This window comes from Vicugna pacos, chromosome 1, assembly GCF_048564905.1.
Source record: "Vicugna pacos chromosome 1, VicPac4, whole genome shotgun sequence".
NCBI lineage: Eukaryota > Metazoa > Chordata > Mammalia > Artiodactyla > Camelidae > Vicugna > Vicugna pacos.
This window is the reverse complement of record NC_132987.1, coordinates 55,215,326-55,239,212: the sequence shown is the minus strand read 5'-3', so window position 1 is coordinate 55,239,212 and position 23,887 is coordinate 55,215,326. Positions and strand designations below refer to the sequence as shown.

General features: G+C 47.3%; 1 protein-coding gene and 1 long non-coding RNA gene across 5 annotated transcripts in view; one reads left to right on the top strand and one right to left on the bottom strand.

The window, feature by feature from the left end:
• Nucleotides 1-23,887, top strand: part of LOC107033258 (uncharacterized) — a 48,938-nt gene that overhangs the window by 23,624 nt on the left and 1,427 nt on the right. For 2 of the 3 annotated variants that reach the window (XR_012073346.1, XR_012073349.1), the window contains 3 exons: nucleotides 13,060-13,164; nucleotides 17,189-17,282; nucleotides 17,636-20,353. This is a non-coding gene — a long non-coding RNA (uncharacterized lncRNA). Of the gene's footprint in view, nucleotides 1-13,059; nucleotides 13,165-17,188; nucleotides 17,283-17,635; nucleotides 20,354-23,887 lie in introns of those variants that run through there. The other variant, XR_012073350.1, reaches the window with a different exon arrangement.
• The window catches only part of ST6GAL1 (ST6 beta-galactoside alpha-2,6-sialyltransferase 1), a 78,614-nt gene continuing 68,048 nt past the window's right edge, over nucleotides 13,322-23,887 (bottom strand). Inside the window, exons 5-7 of one of the 2 annotated variants that reach the window (XM_031682701.2) lie at nucleotides 19,491-19,589; nucleotides 18,123-18,297; nucleotides 13,322-16,084 (exon numbers count right to left, since the gene is read on the bottom strand). In XM_031682701.2, the coding sequence (XP_031538561.2) occupies nucleotides 15,837-16,084; nucleotides 18,123-18,297; nucleotides 19,491-19,589 (522 nt within the window). In that variant the 3' untranslated portion in view covers nucleotides 13,322-15,836. The remainder of the gene's footprint in view (nucleotides 16,085-18,122; nucleotides 18,298-19,490; nucleotides 19,590-23,887) is intronic. The other variant, XM_072962568.1, reaches the window with a different exon arrangement.

The window sequence follows — 23,887 nt, the reverse complement described above, 5'->3', positions numbered from 1 at the left end:
ATAGGAAGGAGGAATTAGTGGGCAAAGGGAGATCTTTGAAATGTTTGTGGTTTTGCTTTGTATTTTTCTCCAGCCTAACAAAGAATCTAGAGAAAGTGTTAAAGAATCTCAGCAGCAACTACCATGATAATCTAATTGCTTCCTTCAGATCTTGTGTCCACTCACTACTGACAGCCCCACTGAACTTATCTGTGATGCCCTTGTTAATACAATTTCACATATCCACAGTCTCTCAGTAAGTCCAGCTGAAGTCTGATTTCATCCAAGGAGCCTTCTCTGACTACTCTGTCTCCCTCATGATCTCTTGATTCTCTGAACTCAGAGCATTTCTTTCTGTGTGACTTTGACTTTGGGGCACCCTTACCAGTGTGTGCCTCCATCTCCCACTCTCTACGTGCTTTGCAGCTAACAGCCAACACTGTGACCTGAAGGCCTGAAGACACTTTTTCTCCTAGGCATTGGGGCTGCCCACCATTGCTGAGAGCAGGAGGTGCCTGGGGGTTTTAGATATACCGTCTACTCTCACATAGCATCTTTGCTGTGAAACAAACCATGGAGAGTCAGTTACTCTCAAAGTCTCTGCAGATTCAGGATGAAGCTGACACTTCATGCAGCCATGCTCGGCCTCTTGTCTTTCTCTCTCCTGCACCTCCCAAGTCCTTACTAGTATCTTCCTTAAAAAATCACAAGCCCCTGAATCCTTGACTTAGGATCCGGTTCTGGGAGAACCTAATTTAAGACAGTTGGTAGCAGAAGTGGTCCCAGGAAGCACATTCAAAGATGAGATTCTGAAGTTGGATTCTACATTGGCCAGACAGAAATGTCTCTGTAGCCAGTGCTGATAGGCCCTGGCATGCTGTAGCTTCGCAATTACCAGATCCTTCACTCATGGTTAACTGAGACAGGACACAGGTAGGGGGGATGCATGAACTTGTCAGTATCTTCAGCATTTGAGAGCGACAAAGGAGATCATAATTGTAACTGTGGTAGTATTTGGTCACCATCACTGAGTGTCCTTGATATATTGAAGAGAGAAGGCCGTGCCATCAGCAGTGTAGAACTATATACCATTCAAAACAAAGAACAGCTCCTAGCGTGATACTGTGACACTGAGCCCTGATAGAAATGGGCATCTGATCTTAGGAAATCAAGTAACTCTGGTACCACAGCTGCTCACCTTAAGCTGAGAGCTGTTCTAACTATCAAATCATAGTGTCTGGCCCAGCAGCAAGCCGTCATGTGATAGTAGTAGTATATTCTGGATGCAGCTGGAGCTGGTCCAGAGGGCACAAGTAATCTGCATGGACAAATGGCCCAGTTCTCTCTCATCACTCATCACCAGGGCACCAATACTTCTCTGCTAACAACTGGGAATTTTCCTCTGACCAGCTGACAGAGGAGGAAGATAACCAGACCTTACTCATGGGTTGCTGAACATGTCCACCCAGAAGAGGGAAGCATTTCCTTCTGACTGGGATTGAAGAGTATTCCAGGAATGGGTTTGCCTTTCCTTCCCACAGGCCTCAGGTCACTATCCAGGGGCTCACAGAGCATTCGATTTAGCAGTGTGAAATACTGCATAACAATGCCTTGGACATGTGGCCACAGGCACAAGACAGTGGGAGCCACTGGTCCTACCACATACTACATCATCCAGAGGCTGCTGGCCTAACAGTGTGTTGAATCAGCCTCTTAGAGGCACAGTTGAGATGCCAGCTTGAAGGTGATACCCTGCTAGGGTGGAGTCCTATATAATCAATAGGTAGGAGATGTGAGTCTGGCAGTCACCTGGTAGAAGTGGGAAGTGGCCACACTTACCATCACTCCCACTTGAAGAATTTGTACTTCTTGTCCCTGCAAACTTAGGTTCTGTGGGTCTAAAGGTCTGGTTTGCAGGGGAGATATGCCTCTGCAGAGCATACCTAAGAATCCCTTTCAACTTAAAGCTATGGCTGCTGCCTGCTTAGTGTCAGTAAAGCAAGAGATACAGAAATGAGTTAACATACAGTTGGGGAAGCTGGTTCTGGTCATCATGAGGAGGTAGACTTGTGCTATAATGAAGGTGGGAAGGAATGCGTTTGGGTCACAGGGATACCCCTTGGTACTCCCACGGCCAGTATTAAGTGTCAGTGAGTAGTTACAGAGCCACAGCCTGATAAAGGCATGGTGACCAGGGGCTCAGACCCCTGGGGTTGAAGGTCTGGGTCATCTCACCAGGCTAGTCACCTCAACTAGCAGAAGTGGTAGCCAAGGGCAAATGGGGTGGTCTCTAGTAAGGGTGGTGGAGGAGGAAAACAGCAAATCTTAGGTACAATCTCAGGTCCAACTGCAATAGTGAGGGCTGTGGCTTACCTCATTAACATACCTCTTACAAGTTTTCCTCCAGAAACTGACCAACAAAATTTTGAAGAAGCTGTGATGGGATGGAGTGAATTTAATAAGAGGTACAAGAGGGGGGACTCTAGCAGTGTGAGGACCCACCCTCCACATCCTCTCAGACCTCTTGTATGTTCTGTGCACTCATCCCCCAGCTTTTGCGTGCTTTGCAACAAGTGGCTTGAACCTGAGACCTGAAAAGGACTGATCTTGGGCAGTGCAGCTGCCTCACCTGTTCCACCACTTCCACCATGTGATTGTCAGACACGAAGTGTCTGGAGTTTCACATTCCTGCAACTGCAAGGAACCTCATTAGCCAAGGCCTGACAACCAGTGGGGACTTCAAAACTTCAATTCCTTTGCTTCTAGATAGGACAGATACTAAGGTGCAATTTACACCCCAGAAATCTCTGTGGGATAAAGGCTGAAGCTAGAACTTCACCTGGAAGTGCCCCTTTGCTGCCCCCCCTTTCCTGTCTTGCATCTATTCCTCTGAGAGTAATTCCTTAATCACTACCACCCACCTTAATTCAGTGACTGCTTTTAGGAGACCCTAAGTGACCTAAGACACACTTCCTTGAGCCATAGGAAACCATCTGTGTCACTACTTTTGCAAACTTATGTTGAGATTTAGGCCTAACAATGTTAACTTCACTCTTTTGTGAGTGTATAATTTTACTCCTTAACTACTCTGTAAATGCCTTTGAAAGCAGGGACCTTGTCTTATTAATCTTATATCCTTATCTGTGCAATAGGAATAATACCAGTACCTTCTCATAAAGTTGTTAGAAGGATTAAGACTAAAAATATTAAGTGCATAAAAGTGTTCCTGGCTTGTGGCAAAGGTTGTATGAGTTTGTCATTAATGTTTTTTCCCTCAGCCTTATTGAGATATAATTGACATATAATATTGTGTAAATTTAAGGTGTACAATGAATTTCTTTGATGCACTTTTATATGTTGCAAAACGATTACCACTATAGCCTTAGCTGAAACCTCCAATACATCACATAATTATCATTTCTTCTTTTATGGTGAGAATACTTAAGATTACTCTCTTACAGCTTTCAAGTATACAATACAGTATTATTAACTATAATCACCATGGTGTGCATTAGATCCCCAGAACTTATTCTTATAACTGGAAATTTTTACCCTTTGATTAACACCTCCCCATTTCTCCCACCCACCAGGCCCTGGTAACCACCACTCTCTTCTCTGTTTCTATGAATTCAACTTTTTTAGAGTCCACATGTAAGTGATACCATACAGTATCTAGCTTTCTCTATCTGATTTATTTCACTTAGAATGCCCTCAGGTTTCATTGATGTTGTCACAAATGGCAAGATTTTTTTCTTTCTCATGGCTGAATAATATCACATTATATATACACACACACACAAAATATAAAGATCTATATATCACATCTTTAACCATTCATCTGTTGGACACTTAGGTTGTTTCCATGTCTTGGCTATTAGAAATAATGTTGCAATGAACATGGGGTGTAGATATCTTTTCAAAGTCTTGTTTTCATTTTCTTTTTTATTCCCAGAAGTGGGATTGTTGGATCCATGGTAGTTCAATTTTTAATTTTTTTTGAGAACCTCCATATTGTTTTCCATAATGGCGTCACCAGTTTACATTCCCACCAACAAATAGCGCACAAAAGTTCCCCTTCTCTGCATCCTTGCCAACACTTGTTACCACTTTTTGATGAGAGCCATTCTAACAGGTGTGAGGTGATGTCTCATTGTGGCTTTGATTTGCATTTCCCTGATGATTACTGATGCTGAGCACCTTTTCATGTACCTGTTGGCCATTTGTACATTTTCTTTGGGAAAATACCTATTCAGTTTTTCTTTCCTCTGCCAATTTTTAAATTAGATTGCTTGTTTTTTGCTACTGAGTTGTATGAGTTCTTAACATATTTTAGAATATTAACCCCTTACCAGATAGATAATTTGCAAATATTTTCCCCCATTCCATGGATTGCCTTTTCATTTTGTTTATTGTTTCTTTTAATATGCAGAAGCCTTTTAGTTTTATGTAGTCCCACTTATTTTTGCTTTGTTGTTTGTGCTTTTGGTGTCATATCCAAAAATTTATTGCCAAGACCAATGTCAAGGAGCTTTTTCCACGTTTTCTTCCAGGAGTCTTATGGCTTCAGTTCTTATGTTTAAATCTGTAATCCATTCCGAGTTAATTTTTGTGAGTAGTCTAAGATGGGGGTCCAGTTTCACTCTTCTGCATGTGAACAGAATGGTTTTTCCAACATCAGTTCTTGAAGAGACTATCCTTTCCCCATTGAGTATCTTACAGCCAGTGTATAGTTTTTGTGTGTGTGTGGTTTTAACCCATCCAGCCACTTGATGTCTTGATTGAAGAATTCACCATTTACATTTAGAGTAATCATTGATAGGTACCGACTTATTAATGCCATCTGACTGTTTTCTGACAGTTTTGTAGTTCCCTCATTCCTTTCTTCCTCTCTTGCTGTTTTCCTTTGTGAATTGACGATTCTCCTTAGTGGTAAGCTTTGATTCGCTTCTCTTTAGCTTTGTGATTCTACTGTAGGTTTTTGCCTTGTGGTTTCTGTGAGGCTTATAAAAAATATTTTATGTATGTAAGTAACAAGTCTGCTTTATGCTGATAAGCATTTTAACTTCAACAGCGTACAAAATTCTACCCTTTTACTCTCTGCTTTTATGTTTCTGATGTCACAATTTACATCTTTTTATATTGTGTATTTATTAACAAATTGTTGCTATAGCTATTTTTAATACTTCTGTCCTTTAACCTTTATACTTAAGTAGTTAAGTAGACTTAAGTAGTTAGCACACCACCACATTACAGTATTAGAGTATTTTGAGTCTGATTATAAGTTTAACTTTACCCCAGTGTGTTGGATGCTGTCTTGTTTTCATGTCACTAATTAGCATCCTTTCATTTCAGCTTCAAGGACTTCTTTCAGCTTATCTTATAAAGTAGGTTTAGTGGTGATGAATTCCTTCAGCTTTTGTTTATTAGGGAAAGTCATTATCTCACCTTTATTTCTGAAGCAGTTTTGCTGGGTAGAGTTTTATTGGTTGGCAATTTCTTTCTCTCAGCAGATACATTTGAATATATCATCCCATTCCTTCCTGGCCTACAAGGTCCCTATTGAGAAATCCACTGATAGCCTTGTGGAGTTTCTCTTGTATGATTTTTTTCCTCTTGCTTCTTTTAAAATTCTCTCTTTGCCTTTTATTTTAGACAGTTTTGTTTTAATGGGTCCTGGATAAGACCTCTTGGGTTGAAATTTTGGGGTGACCTATTAGCTTCATGAACTTGGATGTACAGATATTTCCCCAGGTTTGGGAAGTTCACAGACCTTATTTCTTTCAATAAGCTTTTACCCCCTCTTTTCCTTCAGGACTCCAGTCTTGTACATTATGTCTTTTCATGGTGTCCAGTAAGTCCCTCAGGCTCCTTTCATTCTCTTCTCTTTTTGCTCCTATGATTGGATAATTTCAGTTAGTCTGTCTCTTACTCACTATTCTGTCTTCTGCTTGGTCAAGTCTTTTACTGAAGCTCTCTGTTGAATTCTTCAGTTCAGTTATTGTATTCTTCATCTCCAAACTTTGGTTCTTTTTTATGTTTTGTGTCTTTTTGTTGAACTTATATGTTCTTGTATTGTTTTCCTGATATCATTAAATTTTTTGTCTGTGTTCTCTTTTAGCTCTCTGAGCATCTTGAGAACAATTATCTTGAATTCTTCATCAGACAGTTCCTGGATCTTCATTTCTCTGGGGCCAGTTACTGTAGGTTTACTGTATTCCTTTGATGGAGTCATGTTTCCCTGATTCTTCATGATTCTGGTAGCCTTGTTTATGTATCTGTGCTTTTGAAGAAGCAGTGGCCTCTTTCAAACTTTATGGACTGACTTCGGTAAGGAAAATTTCGCCTGTGAGTGAGGGTACACTGAGGGATACTGTGATGCCAGGGCTAGTGTGCGAGTTTCCAAGTATGGGGCCATGTGGCAGCACTAGGTCCAAAAGGGGCATACCATCTCTTCAGCTCACATCACTGAGCTTCCCAGCATCAACAACTGTATGTCCTCAGAAAGGACTGTAGGGAGTATGCAGCAGTTACAAGAGCTCTCGGGGTCCTCAGCGGTGCCTCCAGGTTCAGCAGCTAGGGACCAGGGCAGGCATTGTGGTGGTGTGCACACACTCAGCTGTGGGGACCAGCGGCAGGTACTTCTGTCATGGCAGGAGCCGGTTGCAGATACACACATGACGGGGTCCAGGACGGGCAGCAAGGGCCAGAGACAACTACAAGCTCACTGGCAGCTCCTGGGCGCCGGCTATCAGCATGCTCTCTCATGGCTGCATAATCTTCCCCTGGGCGTGTGAACTGCAGCGAAGGCTGATGAGGGTGTACAGGTGCTGGAGGAAAAGCATGTGCAGGTAAGCTCTGTGGTTCAGGCCAGTGACGTAAGACAGGGCCTGATTTGGGCCCACAAGTAGTGCACACTGCAGTGAGGGCCAGCGATGGATGTCAGTCTAGCATCATAATAATGAACCGGAGGGGCTCGCTCTCAGTGCATGCACAGCAGGGGTCAGCCACAGGGGTCCAAGCCAATGTTTTGCACTAGTACAGCCTCAGAGGCCAGAGCTGGCTGCCAGTGCAGTTCTCAGGCTCTGATGGGAACAAGGGTTGGTGGGCGGTGATGGAGCAGGGAGGGATCCAGGCAGCTGGCATCAGCGAACACAGATACCTGTAGGACAAAAGCTGGTGAAATCTGCAGGGAGTCTGTGACACCTGTGCTGGCCATTGGCTCTTATTCAGTGGCCAAAGGCACTGGGTTTGTCTGCAGAGCAGGTCACTGAACTGTGAGCACTCCTGCTACATGGCTGCTTTTGTTCTGAGCCACCTGTATACATCTCAGCTTCTCCTGTCTGTGGGGTGAAACCTAAGCAGGTTATTTGTGTGGTACCCGAAAGGTTGGAGAAACTGCTCACCCCACTATTCCTTTCCTAGCAAGGGGAACTCTTTCTAGCTAGGACGTTACCTCTTGGCACTGAGAAGTGCCAGCTCAGGGGATAGGATGATGCAGGCAGAATGAAACTAATTTTCTTCACAGGGCTTTTGTTCCACCATGTGCTAAAATTTCTTAAGTGGAATCCAGAACTCTCCCAGAGCTATTTTTGTTCATGGCCGGCTTTCTAATTACTAGTCTTTGTGTGGGGATAGGGTTTGGGGTCTCCTATGCCACCATTTTGGTGCCATCACTCTCCTTGTCACTATTGTCAGTATTATCTTTGTAGCTCCGTCACAGAACGAGGCACAGTGTATGCACACCAGTATTCATCAGTGGAATGGGTGGGTGGATGAATAAAGGAACAAATTTAATATATTTTAAGTTCTAAAACAAGAGGGTGTAAAGAGACAGCTAGTAGGACTGGTGGGCACTATATTCAAAGAGCTTTAAGTGAACGTTAGCTCTAGACTAGAGTCTGTCCTGTGAAGGTTGCTGAGTCGGCAATGGCAGAAACTTCAACGTAAGGACAAATTTAGGAAGTGTTACCACTCCTGAGTAGTGAGCTGGCAGTGCTGGTGTTCTTCCAGCTGGTAAACATGAAATACCGCTCTGTGGCTTCTGATGGAATTCACCATGGTCTGATGAGCAATAACTCACATGTGTGAAACTGAAGGTAAAAGAGCCGAGATTACTAACTGCCAGCCCAGTATAGCAGACAGTGAGAGCAGCATGGCCACCACAGGCCAGACCGCCAACTCCCTTCTCTTGGTAAGCACCGCCTGGAGCACTATAAGCCACTACAGTTGGATTGCTTTATTGTAAAAGTGGCTACTCAGGGCTTCTCTGTGTTTTTGCTTTCGCCCGGAACTCTCAGTTGAATACTGCTTTCTTACTCAGTGCTGCCAAGGCCACCCACTTTCCCTGTGCAGTATGTTCCAAGAATGGGATATTTCCTGTTGGGAAAAAAAGGTATTCATGTAAAGACCTAGCAGATACTTCCCTTTTGATCTGCTTCCACGGAGATTCAAGAAGGTTCACAGCCTTTGTCTCAACCTTAGCTGCAGGGTGTAACGGACTTTCAGCTGCTTTCATGTCTGTGCCTGAGACTGGTCCTTTTCCATTTATCTAATCATGCCTCAGGACAGACCTTTGACAAATGGGTCTCAGAGCTTCCTGATAAAAAGCTTTATGTAACTTTTCCCCACCTATTTTAAGACTCCTTCAGTCTTTCTTTGGCAAGAGGTAGAAACAAACATCTGAGCAAGCACAGTGTGAACTTTGGGCGATGCCAGCGCCTGAGCTTTCAGCCCTGACCCTGTTTACTCTCTGGGCAGGCCCAACTGTAGGCTCTCCGGGGCAGAGATGTTGTCACTAGAGGCAAACGCAGACCTCATCACCTCAGTGAGATAGACCAGATCTCACGTCGCAGAGAGTGGGTCCCTTTTGTAGCTAACGTCTTTAAAAAGTCAGTTACTCAAAGCAGCCACACTACTTTGCGGCTTCCACTGTAATGTTGCCCCTGATTCCCGTCCTGGCTGACCTATGCCTGTTCACACACATGCACAACCATATGGAACTTTTCTGTCAGAGCCCACTTTGCTTCCCCAAATTTCGCATGATGCTTTGACCTTGTTTTTCTTTTTTAATTGAAGTGTAGTCAGTTACAGTGTGTCAGTTCCAGCCCCCTCAAAGCTCTACCCAAGGAGGACTGAGAGGAATTGGTCTAAAGTGGATCTGTCTTCAAGATGGCCATCACTTTCCTCTTCTGTGAGCACCAGTGCCAGGCACCAACCATTCTTGCTGCCAACCTTTACACCAAGTTCATTGTTGTCAGGCTGCAGACTGCACGCCACACTGCATTTTCAGTACCCCATAGACGTTTCAGGAAATAAGAACCTGCAAGGTCATCTCATACTGTCACTACAGTCCTCTCCTCCTGTTCCACAGGACAGGCTGTAGGACAGTCAGCATCTGATCCCCTCCCACTGGGCCCCTTAAACTTGAGCGAGGCGGGTTCACCCCAGCTCTGTCTCCTCCCCCTTGGATGAGGCCCTTTCTATAGCCTCTTTACCAATGAAGCAAATAGAGACCCATAGGATCCCTTCTCCCATCTCTGAGACAGAGCCAGATGGTTGAATGAATCCAGATTCAGTGTGAGTGAAACTCCTATAATATTTATTCACTTCAACTTTTAATGAAGAGATACTTCCATTTCTTGCCGAGAGAGAGTAGAAGAGACTTGATTTACCCTCCTGAATGAAATAGCTAAAGAACTACAAAAAATGCAGAATAATAGTTTTGAAGACATTGGGTGTCAGATAACAAAGAACAGGGATCCTGAGAAATGAGAAACAAAAGAGCTTAGGAGCAGTATCTAAAAAGAGCAGATGGTTTGCCAGGAAACTTACTTGCATCCCAAGCAAAACTCAAAAATATTGATCAGACTACAAAAATATTTAGCACCCAAAAAGAAAATATTTATATCTGGCATCCAGTCTAAAATTACTGGGACTTGAAAAAAAAAAAAAAGCAGGAAAAAGCGACCCATAGAAAGGAGGAAAATCTACTGAAACTGACCCAGAAATAAAACAGTTGGTATTATTAGTAGATAAGATCATTAAAAGTTGCTAGAAGTGTATTTTATATTTTCAAGAATGTAGAGGAAAGATGAAACCTGCAATATCTCAGATGAAAAATACTTGGGTAGAATTAACGGCAGACTTGACATTGCAGAAAAGACCGGCAAACTGAAGATGTAATACCAGGAACTATCCAAGATAAAACAGGAGAAAAATAGAGTTTTAAAAAATAAAAAGAGCATCAGTGAGCTATGGGGCAGCATTAAGCAACCTACCATTCATGTGATTAGAATTTCCAAAGAAGAGAGAGGAAGAGAAAAAATGTTTGAGGAAATCATGGCCAAAATTTTTCCAAATTTGATTGAAACTATAAACACATATATCTAAGAAGTTCAAATAACTCCAAGCAGAAGAAACAAAGAAAACTCCTGACTACTGTGGGTAGTTTGGTAGGTGCGGCTGGTCCCAGATCCAGCTGGTTGCCAGGCCCTGTCTGGGTGGGACCAGGTCAGGAGCTGTCTGGCTGCAGGGGCCTTAGGGGACCCCAGGGCTGGTGTTGGCCCACTAGTGGGTGGAGCCAGGTTCTGGGATGGGTGGTTCCTGACACAGCCAACTGCGTTAATGATCTGGAGGCATTTTTATGATATATTTTTAAATTTAAAAAAAAAAGGACATGGTCTTAGTTGCACAAAATAGATCTATTTTAAAATAGAATTGGGCATTGTCAGTAGGATTATCTTTGGATGATAGGATGGAAGACATGGGACCTTTTCCCCTTTATGATTTTGTGTTTTGACAATGAATATATATTACTTTTATAACCAGAAAAAGCATTTCCCTTAAAAAATAAAAAAAGGATATTCCTGCCTATTCCTCAAGACTGTCACCCATTAAGGCTCCCCATATCTCTTTCAGAATGAATCTTTTTTCTATGAGTTCATTATCGTGCTTTACCTTGTATGATCATACATTCCTCCATACTTGGCATTTGCATAGTATTTTTCTTCTCTGTAGTCATAAGTGCTTGCCTAACAGCAATAACCCTACTTTCCAGGTTTAGCTTTCCAGAGAATGGTGTCTCTGTCCTCTCACTTGAACCTGATAATACTACACCCAGACAGGGCGGGCCCACTCTCCCAGACTCTTGAGCTCTTGGAGGGCGGGTGCTGTGAGTCTTCGTCACTGTCTCCCAGTGCCATTCACAGTGGTGCTCACTGTGCACTTGCTGGACTGAAGGGAATCCCTATTCCCTTTATAAACTTGTTTCCCAGTCAGTCCTGAGACGGAATGGATGGCAGCTTGAAAGCACTGGGTGATGGAGTTTCATGGGTGCAGGTGAGACCTTTTCCTCTCCTGGTATGATGCCATTATCCCAGCCCATAGGGGTGAATTTTCTGGGTTAGACTATTCCAGCCCCAGATAAAGTGGAAAGTGTTCCTAGGGCCACAGTGTACTCCCCGTCACATCACAGCACATCCTGGAAGGCTGCCCCGAGGGTCACAGGGGAAGTAGAAACCAAAGCCACAGGGGAGCAGGGGGCTGGGACTAGGGTGGGGGTGGCAGAGTCCTGGTGCACCTTCTCCCCTTCCTGCTTGTGGCTGCAGAGCTGTTCCTGGAGTGGCTGAAGCACGAGGCCAGGCTGTGGCGCATTCTGTAAGAACAGAGAGCCTGGAGCTGGGCTTGTGTCAGTGCGGAGAGCTCTTGGTGGGGTGGGTATGGAGGTTGCAGGGGAATCTCTCTCTATTGTCCTTCGTCTTTGTGGCTTATGTCTTCTCTGAGTGGCTGGTGTGGTCAAGAGGAGCCAGGGTCTCATTTTTCCTCCCTCACCCCTGTCATACCTGGTAGCATGCTAGGAACCTGGGGCAAGACAGCCTGGGGAGGTTGCAGAAGCTCCCCTCCAGACCTGACCAGAGAAGCCCAGTGCCACCCCAAGGCCCAACTCACCAGGGCCTACAGAGACTTAAGGCCACTGGAAATTTGGCAAGCACAAGTCTGTTTCCAAACTAATTGAAATCTATTTTTCTGTCATTCCTATTTTAAGCCCCCATTCTCTTGAGATTCAGGCAGAAACCTAACTTGGTACATCTGAGTTCCAGGGAACTTGCAACCGTAAGGCATTAGGTGTAGGGGTCAGGGAGTATAGTCGTCCGTGTACCTGGCCTCTCAGCACTGCTCAGGGGCCCCACATTCACCATCTCATCAGGAAGGGGCGTTCACTCAGCTGCTTCTCTGCCTCTCCAGGCATGGGATCTCTTCAAGGCTGCCTAACGTCCCATCTGCCTGGGCCCCGTTCAGCCTCGCTCTCCAAGGATTTGCTGGTCCTTCCGAGAGCTGTGGCTGGGGACAGGGCCCAGAGCCCTCCCTCTAGGCCCTGAGACAGCCATGTTCCTCTCACTGTTCTTTCCAGCCCATCCAGGGGACTCTGTTGTAGGTGGGGAGTTACAAGCAGGGGTGGGGGAGGGTACTTTTATTTACTAGAGCTGCCATAACAAAGTACCACAAACTGGGTGGTTTCAACAGCAGAAATTTGTTGTCACGGTCCAGGAGGCTAGAAGTCCAAGATCAAGGTGTCAGCAGGGTTGGTTCCTTCTGAGAGCTGTGAAGGAAAATCTTCCACGTCTCTCCCTTAGTTTCTGGGGGTTCGCTGGCCATCTTTGGTTTGTACAAGAATCCCCCCGATCTCTGCTCATGTCTTCTTCACTTGGCGTTCTCCTGTGTGCATGCCTACCTCCAAATTTCCCCCTTTTTATAAGCACCCCAGTCATGTTGGATTAGGGGCCCACCTTGCTCCAGCAGGACCTCATCTTAACCAGTTACTTCTGCAGTGACCCTATGTCCAAAGGTCACATCCTTCGTTGAATTTTAGGGGGACATATTCAACCCATAGCAGGGGCAGTTCATAGGATAGAGGAATTAGTTTTTCTCCCCTTACTCCTGCTCCTCTTCACGCTTTGTATCTAAACAGTTTGGCTATTCCAGGGGGACATCATTGACTTGACATCATTCCTTTAAGGGTTTTAGGCTTTTGGAAGCCAAGGTGAAGACCTTCCTTTCATTCTGCTTTCTGCCCTACTGCAGCCCTTCACAGAGGTGTTGGATGAACAGCAGCTTAGTTACTTGACTCTGAGCAAAAGGAAGAAGAGTCAGTAAGCTGTCGCTATCTCAAAGATGCCGTCCTGCCACGTAAGTAAGCATTCCTCTCCTGCAGAACTGAGAAGAGGCGAGGGCCAGAGAAGCTGGTGGGGGAGGATTTGGGGATTCAGGATTCCAACTGTGCCCTCTTTGGAGACAAGAATTAACAATGAGAATTCGTTCCCTTAGCAAGTAAGGAAAGAGGGACAAGCTTTTAAAAAAACATTTATTTTAAAATTTTACATAATCTTTGGGTCATTCAGAATTCACTTAGGCATGTTTCTGAGATTGACGTCTCAACCCCAAACCAGTATCAATAGCTTATTTGATTGGTGGAAGGATTTGAGGGCCTCATGATATAAGATGAAGAGATGGATACTGAAGAAGACAGAACCCCTTAGAGACAGGGGCTTTCCTGCAGAACTCACTCACAATTTTAAAATTATTTGTCACAGTATTTAGCATCTAACCAGTCTAACAATAATGTCCACATCTTATTTGTATTTTACTAGCTTCCATATAAAGCACAGAATTAAAAAGTCCTATAGCCCTCAGAATCACACTTAAATTAATTTGATCCCTTGTCTTAATAATAATTAAAAGCTAGGATCTACCCAGTGTAGTCTCAGTGGGCACACCAACATCTCTCTCCTGATGATGGAATGCCACCTTCCTCTGCACTCAGTGCTCATGACTCAAAGACTGCCAGGAATCCGTGGGCCCAGAGATGAGGCCACCTGCAGCCCTATGCCCTGCCCATCCCCAAGCAGATCAGGCCTGGGCTGCAGGCAGGGAGCAGGACGGGCACATTGTGCACCCTCCACTGCCTTGGTTTCCTGGGTATTCCAAGCAGGGTAGTTGTTGTCTCCCACTAGGTCAGTTAATTCCCTGAGGAAAGGGCCTCATCTCTGGCCTCCTTTGAAGCAGGGTGCTGCCCAGATGTGAGCACAGAGCAGGTCCCTAGTAAAAGAAGGGAGGATCCAGCATGTAATGGGCACCAGCAATGTGCCGGGTGTTTCATGCAACCCTCACGACAGCCCTGTGAGGCAGGCTCACCACCCATTTTACAGATGTGGTAGCAGAGCTAGTAATAGGGGAGCATCACTTTGAAAACCCAAGGCTCTTCACTCCACGGCTTTTTCTACTGCCCGTGTAAGCCAGTGGTTTGGCATCCAGAGGACTCCAGCTCCACAATGGCTGGTTTGGAGCTCAAACATTCAAGGCCCTTGAGCACATGGGGCGAGCCTCAGGGGTCCAGAAGCCTGTTCCAGTCCAGTGTGGGTCCCCGTCAGGGGAGGGGACTTAGCACAGTGGTCCACCAGGAAGTGTGTGGACAGACTACAGCTGGCAGGCCCCCTGCCCAGAGACTCTGATGTCCCTCCCTCACAGGAGGGGTGGAGGGTGTGGCACTCTGATACCCTGGTGAGAATCAGTCATGATCTCCCAAGGTTCTGACCTCTGAGAGTGACTTTTAAGTCCTAGGGGACCACATCCCCACTCCCTGAGAGACCTTTCACAGAAGGCTTATGAAGGTCAAAGAGATTGGGTCAGAATATTTTAAAGTGGAAAAGGCTTAAAAGTGATTTGGGAGTGGGGAGGCTACTTTAAAGGGAAAAACGAGATGGCAGTTAGGAGGAGGTTTGGGGGGGGTGTCAAAAAGGAAGAGATGGATGTGGTGCACACACGTAGCTTGCAGGAAAGGGTCAGGCCAGGCGAGCCTGGGGAAGTCAGGGTTTTGGCACCTGGCTGGCCTGGCACCTGCTGTGAAGCTGCACTTGCTGCCTCAGACGTGAGTAGGGGGCTTCCTCAAAAAATCACTTGAGCCTGTAAATTCAGGCAGATCTTAGAGAATAAATATGGGTCATAAAGGAAAACACATCTCAAATGACTCAGATAAAATCTAATTGACATGTTTTCCTCTTCTAAAATCCACTCGATAGCCCCCCCACCCCGTGAAGCCCTCTGTGACCCACCACACAGAAAGTGGGCGGTCCCTCCTGCGTGCAGACGCACAGCAAGCCCACCACCCTAGAAGCCCTCAGCTCACCGAGCACTGACTCCTACCTGACCTGGGGGCAGCTTGAGGCTGGAGACCGGATCTTTCTTCCTGTAGTCTCATCTCCTCTGGTATGGACCCAGGCCACGGGCCAGCACACCTGCCAGAGCGATGGAACACTGCCTCTCCCAGGGCATGGCCCCGGGAGCAGCTTTGTTCTGGAGCAGCTGAGCCTGTTTCCTAGACCCTATACAGCGTCCTTGCCCCACAGAGGCACCCTGTACTGGGTACAATCATAATTTGGGAGAATTTCTTTACAACATGAAATCAGTGTCTAGGCACAGATTTCAAGCATTGCGGAGCCCTGGTTTGTGAGAATGCCATTATACTGGTGGGAAAAGCAGCCCAGCGTTGGCAGCCCTGGTGGGAAAGGCGGACCCTGCCTTTACCTGTACGGGAAGAGGGGCAGACCATGTCTGGAAGGAATGGCAGGTATGTGTGTACATGTGAGGGGTGACAAGCTCTGGGCTCACACACTCCTGTGGCAAAAGTTCAGGCTGGGCCTGGGTCCCTGCCCTTGGGATCTGGAAGCCCCAGAGCTCCTGCCAGAAGGCCTAGAGTGCAGGCTGTGATTATCTGGGAACACGGTCTTCCCCGGGCCACGGTGGCCAAGAGTCCAGCTGTAAAAAGCCCGATGGAGAAGGATGAGGGAGCCTGGCCAGAGAGCTTAGGCTCCACAGCGAATGCTCCGGAAGCCAGGCAGTGTGGCTTTCCCCAGCAGGTAAATGTCCTCGTCTGTGCCCCGGTTGAGGTGCTTCACCATGTTCTTCTCGAAGAGGAGTGGGTGGTAGGCGCCCATCGTGCAGGCACTGTCAAAGAACTTCTGGTAGTAGTAGCACACATCGGTCTTGCGCTTGGAGGGAAGGAACTCATAAATATCCACCTGGTCACACAGCGTCATCATGATGATGATGCCTGGGGAGGGGAGCAGAGGTGAGTCCCGCCCGACGACCACCCCAGAGAGCTCAGCTGCTCATGACCCCAAATGTGGGGAGACGTCTGTCTAGAGTTCCTATTTATGACTTTGATTCCCAGTCTGAGTGCTTCTGGTCACCAGTCCAGCAGGCTGTTCCTCGAGGTACAGAGCCCCACACACCCTCGTACACTTAGCACCCAGGTCAGGGCCCAGTACACGGCGGGGCCTCCCTAAACACTCATGGACTGACGGGCTGCGCTGTCAGCCAGTGACCTGAACACTGTCGGTGAGCCACGTGGGAGAGGACGAGGCGGCAGAGGAGAGCCACGCCAAGCATGTATTTCTCTCCAGCATTTCTCTCTTTGGGAGAAGGTGTTTCTTACACTAGGACTAGGAGAAGTAGTGTGGGGAGGGAAGACTGGCTGTCCCTCACAGGAGGAGGGACAGCTGGCACAGAAGCATGCCATGGTCTGTGTGGATGGGCTCTGCTTGGTCAGCCAGGAGACGGGGGCCCTGGGGCTGCACTCAGCTGATGCAGAACACTGAGATCCAAACCAAATAAGAGGCAGAGACACCTGCCCAAGCAGGTGATCTACCCACTCTTCCTACTACAGAGGAAGGGCCATGGCTCTGGAACTGTTCTCACTAATAGAAAAATTGTAAACTGCTAGCAACTTTGTTCCAGAAGAATCAGATGGGAAAAACCCTACCTCTGGTGGCCCATGGTCCAAAGAGGGAGAAAAGACATCTCTGCACCTGATGAAAGCACAGTAGAAGTGCTTCTAGAAGTGAGGGAAGGGAGCCTCCCTCTGGGGGCTCAGATAAGCCTCCCAGAGCACTGGTGTGGGGCCCAGTAGGGGCTCTGGCCGTGAGGAGCGGGCAAGAGGGGCAGACTGGCCAAGGAGGACACAGCTGGGCGAAGGCAGGGCAGGAGGGCAACAGGAACTTGTTCCCAGGTGTCTCCGATTGACTTCTGTTTGAACGGACTCCAGGGAGAGCCCGAACGCACCCATCCAGAAGCTGAAGAAAACTGTGAGAAAGAGCCCTTACATCTTCCTCTCAGGAGTGCCCGATATTATGCGTTTATTTGTTCATTTATTCAGGGAACACCTACCTCAGGGCTGCCCTGTGCCAGGCCCACAGGGGTGAGGCAAACACAGCGCCTGCCAGGAGTGAGTGTGCAGTCTGGGAGGCAAGGTGAGTGGCGGGGCCATTGGCCAGGACAGTGCTCCACTGCGGTGGGCCAGCACCTACGGGGCCTAGAACCTCATGGAACGTGTCTGTGGTCCACCCAGACTCCAAGTCAAGGGAGGGAAGGGCAGACGGGCTGGGAGGTGTAGAGAAAATCCCAGAAGAAAGCCCGTGGCCAGCACTCAGGGCCCTCTGTACTCTGCCCTCAGCCCACCCCACATTGGTGCCCACAGCCCCATTCGTGACCCCAAACCCAGTAAAGCCTCCACTCTCTGCTCAGGGCCATGACTCGGGTGGTCACTAGGGTGAGCAAATTTTTGAAATTCTGAATAAAATATTGATTCTTCCTTTTCCCTCAGATTCTAATACAGCTCAGCCTGACATTATTCCTGATCCTATCCTGATCTACAATTTTGATATTTTTTTAAGATATTCTTTGTTACTGAATTTTTGGGTGCCCCCTTAAATTGTACCTGAGGCGAGCGCCTCACCTGCCTCAGCCAAGTCCCAGCCCTGCTCCTGTTTTCCTGCCCCTTCCTGTCTGTGCTTCCCTTTACTCCAACTCCACCTGGCAGATCCGCCCCTCTACCAGGCCTGGTCCACTGGGATGGTCGCTCCCTCCTGGCACAAACTGAATGTTGCCTCAGACATCTGACTGCACTCCCCCACTGGACACACATTCTGTCATACTGATCTCTGTCTTAGCTGGAACTTGCCTCAGTGTACAAACACAGCAAAAACCTAGCAACTGTCTGGTGAACAAACACACACATGAATGAGACCCCAGAAGAAAGCTAATCTCTTCTAGAAACAAGCACGAGAGGTCTTTCCCCAGGCTGGACTCACCGAGCATCCCAGAGGACGGGGGATTTGGCTGAATCTCCTCCGGGGAGATTTCCTGAATGATGTCCCACAGTTCCCAAGGCATCTGGGGCTTGAGGATATAAAAGGGCTGATCGGGGTGCAGCTTACGATAGCTCTTGAAGTTATCAAAGAAACTGTAGTCAGGATTCTTGTACCACTGAAAAAGAAGGAAGTAGTCTTCTGAAGAAGAGCAATGTCCCAGTGCCACTGCTGCCCCCGGCGGTCAACCTTGTCTGAGGACTTGGAGGGAGGTGGGGAAGGACCCAGGATGAATCCTGAGCCACAGCCCCTTCATCAAAACAGATTCCAGACATCTCCACATCTCAGCTCTCACTTGATAGTAGAGGGGACTCAGCATGGAGCCTGTGCTCAAGGGGAATTGAGCGTGGTGACCCTGGAACAGCTTCAGACTTCAGGATCATAGAATCTGGGAATGACATCAGAGCTGAGAGGGGCCTGGGGCCTCATCTGTCCCCACCTCTCAGTTTTAAAGAGGTGATCACTGGGCACAGTTTACCACATCTGCAGGTTCACAGTCCTTATCCCAACCCAAGCACACTTCAGTTTGAAGTGAGATCAGTGCAAAACTGGAAACGGAGGCCACGAGAGGAGGGACCACCAGAGCCTGTCAGCTATTGATGTGTCCAGCTTAAGTGTCCCAAGAACAGTGCTCTCTGTCCCTCCTCCCTAAAGCCAGACTCCTGTGGTCACTGCAGCCCAGATGAGGGAGAGGCCAACTGACATGTGTAATAGTGAGAGGGCCGTTCCGGAGAAGCTAGAACCCGGCAGGCCTGAGACTCTGTCCCTTTCCCTGGAAGAGCTGACGTGGATCTGGGCCCTCTGCTTAGTGAATCAAGTCCCAGGACAGGTGACCCCCCTTCATATTCCAGTTTCCCCATCTGTAAAATGGGAACAACGAGGCCTCCACTTCCTTTTGTTGCTATGAGTAAAATGAGAAGCATTCTGGAAATTGGCAGTGTGGGGCAAGTGTGGTAACACGACGTACAGGAGTAATAGTAACCACTGTCCATCCTGTTGACGCTTGTCAGGAATGACTCTGTGTTACATGAACACAGCCCACCCCAGATGGTGGGAAACGCAGCCACTTTCCTCCTGAAACAGACCATGATTAACTAGGAGACAAATACTTGGCAGTGGAGGGCGGGGCATGGAGAGCACTGGTACAGGACAGGAGTCCTGAACAGCTAGTCCAGAGGAAAGGAGCCTAAAATGGAAACAGCCAGCCTGCAGGGACGGCCCAGGTCAGCCATGACTTTAAAAACCCAGGACCTCGGCAAAATCTATAGACAAACACGACTCAATCCCAATCTCCCGTGGACACCCACTTACCTTTGGGATATCTGAATGGTAAACAGATGGGTCCCACACAATTAGGATTCCTTCATTGTACAAAGTGTCCTTGAGGAAGTGCCCCTCTGTGGTGACCAGCTGCAGGGAGAAACAGACAAGCTGTCACCTGGACATTTACATGTGAACGCTGGAGTGTAGTAACACCTGACACATCACAAGTACCACCTGAGGTCGTAGAGCCTCATGAGGCTTCAGTTTTGGTGCCAACACTTAACTTCAGTGAGAAAAAGGCAAAGATGCAGGCCGGAACTGTGTGGACCTGAAAGGACATTTTGTTACAGACCATCAGCCATAGAGCTGAAAGGGTTCCACTCAGACTTTGAGATTACTGGGGTGAAGGTACAGTGAAAATGGCTCGGCATATAGTCCCCTGCATTCACACCTCATATGGGGGTTAGGGGGTGAAGTTTAAAGTCAGAATCTCATGTAACCAAAATAATCTCTGGAAAGCCCTTCCATCACCTAGAAAGTCCAGCACATAGGTATTACACAGCACAATGGAGACGGACATAGGGCATCTCAGGGTCCCGTACAGGCAATGGTTTCTGCAGCACTGGAGCAGACGGCAGTGCCTGTGGTTGAGCACCAAATGAAGTGGTCGGCTTGTGTGTAGGGGCCATGACACGTGCAAAAACATGCATCCTTAAACACAAGAACCTCACCTGGCTGGAGTGATGCTCATGTGTGCCCTGCTGGGGAACCAGCCACAGCCCCCCTCCTCCCCACACTCCCAGGCTGGCCTGGGCTGAATGTGACTGTGATCAGACTCCATAGGACAGCCCTACAGGATCAGTTTTACAACATGTGTTAACAGCCTTAAATATATTTATACCTTTGACTCAGCAATTTCACTTTTTGGCATTTATCCTAAAAGAATCTGAATTGGGGGGGGAAACTATGCACAAAAATATTAAATTACTTATGAAAATAAGGAAAGTGTGGTAGGAGAAGGTGAAAGAAAGACCTGGTTCAGTTCTTGGCTTTGCCACGCACCTGTCTGGTGACTGCGAGCAAGTCGGGTTATGTCCACAGGCCTTCGTGCTCTCATTGCGAGTGCAGAGAACAGTGCCCTGCCCTAACAGGAACTGTCCCGGGGCACAGGAATGAGTGAGAAAGACAGAAAGGGGCCACGTCCCTCTTAAGGGACAAAGCTGCTAATGTGAGATCAGCTGTCTCACCTTCAAAAGCATGGGGTGTGTTGTATGATTACATTTATATGAAATACCCAGAACAGTCAAATCCTTAGAGACAGAAAATAGATTAGTGATTGCCAGGGTCTAGGAAGAGGGGATACAAAGAGTTACTGCTAACGGGTAGGGTTTATTTTGGGGGTGATGAAAATGTTCTAAAATTAAATAGTAGTGATAGTTGCACAGCTCTGTGAACATAAAGAACACTGAATTGTATCCCTTAAAATAGTGAATTCAATGATGTGTGAATTACAAAGCGGTTATTTAAACAATAAAGAACAAGAAGAGTAAAGAGGGGAGAAAAAAAAAGCAGGTAGGGATGATATTGGCCAGGTGGAAACTGGGAGGAAAAAATGACAGAAATCAAATTGAGAATTGACTGAAATTGAAAGCAAGAACCCTTCCCCCGAGACCTAATCAGTGTCCACAGTATCTGAAGAATGACTGTGGGAAGATGGGTGGTCTGGCTACAACCAAGAACAGCAGTTTGCCACGATCCCCCAGGGTCATTCGGGACCCCATTCCCGTCCCTCCCCCCAGATGTAGGAAGGCCCTGGGAGCCTAAAGGCCATGATCTCATTTCCTCGGTGTATCTTGGAGACAAGAAATACTGGTAGTGGGCCCACTGTGGCCAGAGCTTGTGCAGTGGTACTGGGTGCTGAGGAGCCCCCAGGCAGTCACAGGGTGTCAGAGTGAGGATGGCCATGAGGCGAGTGAGTGTTAACTGGCAAGAACAGACCAAGCCAGGGGAGTGCGGAGGAGAGGGAAGAGGACCCGGACAGAAGAAACCACCAGACCCCCAGCTGTGAGAGCACATGGCAGAGGCTGCTAGGTGACGCCCAATAGCCCTTCTTTCTTTTTCCCTTGGTAACAAACACTTGATGTTTTCCTCAGCACACGGCTATCTAAAATACAGACTACCTGAAATAAAACTTTCCCAGCCTCTCTTATAGCTAAGAATGGTGATGTGACAAAACGCTGGCAAGTGTGACTTCTAGGACCTGTTCTCAGAGGTGGGGTCATGCCCTTCCGTGTTCTTCCCTCTAGCAAAAAGTGGATGTGACAGCTGAAGCTTGAGCAGCCGTCTAGGACCATGAAGTGGAAGCCATATGGTATTAATGGCAGGTGCTCAAGGCGGTAGAAGCCCGGGTTCCTGACTCTCTGGAACACCATCCCAGCCCGGGAATTCTTTTACATGAGAAATGCATTTTTATTTTGTTAAGCTACTGTTGAGAGGTGGGCAGTGTGTTTCTGTCACTTGCAGCCAAACCCAATTCTAATTTTTACAGTGAGTGGCTTATTTGGGAAATTGAAGGTTGTCCAGTGTGGCTCAGGTACAAAGGAAGAGCTGGAAGGGGTCAGAGAAGTGTAGGCAGGGGCCAAATCAAGGAGCTTAGGGTTTTCTCAGTAGGCTACGGGGCCAGAGAAGGCTTGGGAGAAGGATCTAAACAGACCAGTGTCCTGGGCTAGCGTCTTTAGAGAAAAGGCGATCAGGCAGAAGCTGCTGTTGTAGCCTAAGTAGAAAAGATGGGGGAATGAAGAAAAAGAGTTGCGATTATCAGCTGTAGGCTCGCAGACTAACTGGACACTGAAAGTGAAGGGAAAAGGGGCCAAGGTGACTCCTGGGCTTCAGGCCATTTCCTAAAATGAGAGCACTGAAAGGAGAGCAGCTGGCATGTGCCTGTGGGGCTGGAGTGGGGATCTGAAGTTCAAGGATGAGGCAACCAGCCTCGAGTCCCACAGAGGAGAGGCCATAGGAACTAGGAATGGAACCCACATTTGCCAACGTTAAGTGCAATCCTCTTCCCATTGGGGACACTGTCACTCACAGCACAGGCATTCAGTGCTGGAGCTCAAAGGCAAAGCAAGCATCCTGGCAGAGGGGGCTTCGCAAGACAGACATGGTTGTGCGGGTGCCACGGAGGCCGAGGGGGCAGCAGGCCACCCTCCCACTGCTCTGTACATGACTTCCAAGACTGATCTTTACAAGCTCACTCCCTGTCCCCATCCCATTTCACCCCCAAAAGACTGCTGTTATATTGAAAGCATGTCTTTTCTTGAGCTATGCTCTTTCTAATCAGAGTACTGATGCCAAGTGATTTAGCCGTACTCATGAGGATTAGAAATAACTGGGATTTTTAAAATGTCTGCTGCCACTGCCCCTCTCAGGCAATTTTCTTAGTAAACAAAGCAGGAGACGGGGGGCGCACTTCTGGTACCCTGAGTCTTTCCCAGGATCTATGGCTTTACTGTCCTCAGAAATCCCAAGAGAGATGCACAAAGTTTTCTCCTTTACGACAAAGGATGACAACAGTGGTAACAACAGACGCCCTTTAATGATGTCCACTCCAAGCTAGGGACTTTCATATATCATCTTAGTTCATCTTCACAACAGCCTTAGGTGGTAATTATTAATATACTCATTTTATAAATTAGGAGATAGACTCAGAGATGCAAGTAGCTTGCCCAAACCATAGAGCTAGTAAGTAGGGAAGTCTGAATTGAAACCCTTCTGTCTGGGTCTGGAGTCCACACTTCTAGTCTACGCACTGCACTGCCTCACACAAAGAGGGTCGGTAGGCCACGTGGCAGATGCCAAAGAAAGCATTTGATGAGGGGTATGGAAGTGTCATGAGAATTTTGCTTCCTAAGTTTGTAGTATCTTGCACTGGAAAATCCTCAAGGGACTGGATCCAAAGCCAGGATTTTCAGATGGGTAAACTGGAGTCCAGAGAGCAGAAGAGACTTGTCTGAGGCTTCAGGGTGAGTTTGAGGCAGATCCAGGACCAGACGCCAGAGACTGGCCCTGACCAGTGTTCCCTCTGTTCCCACCAGGCCGCATTCACAAACCACACAACATCTGAGTAAGCCAGCACACTCTCAGGAGCGAGGCTGTCCTCAGTTCTCACCGTACACAACGGGGAAACGGTCATCCCCTTGAGCTACTTGAGGCAAATGAAAAAGTAATCCATGAAACTGAGACGAGGTGAAGATAAGTGCTAGTTTCATCCACAGAGAAGGAAAAGAGCGGCCAGGGCTGGGATCTGGTGGAGGGAAAGGGGAGAGACCAGCAAGAACCCATCAGCCTTACCGTGGACGTGGCTCTGAACTTACCACACTAATTCTGGCGGCCCTGATGTGAGATTCAAAGATTTCCTCAAAAAAAAAAAAAAAAAGCCACAAAAC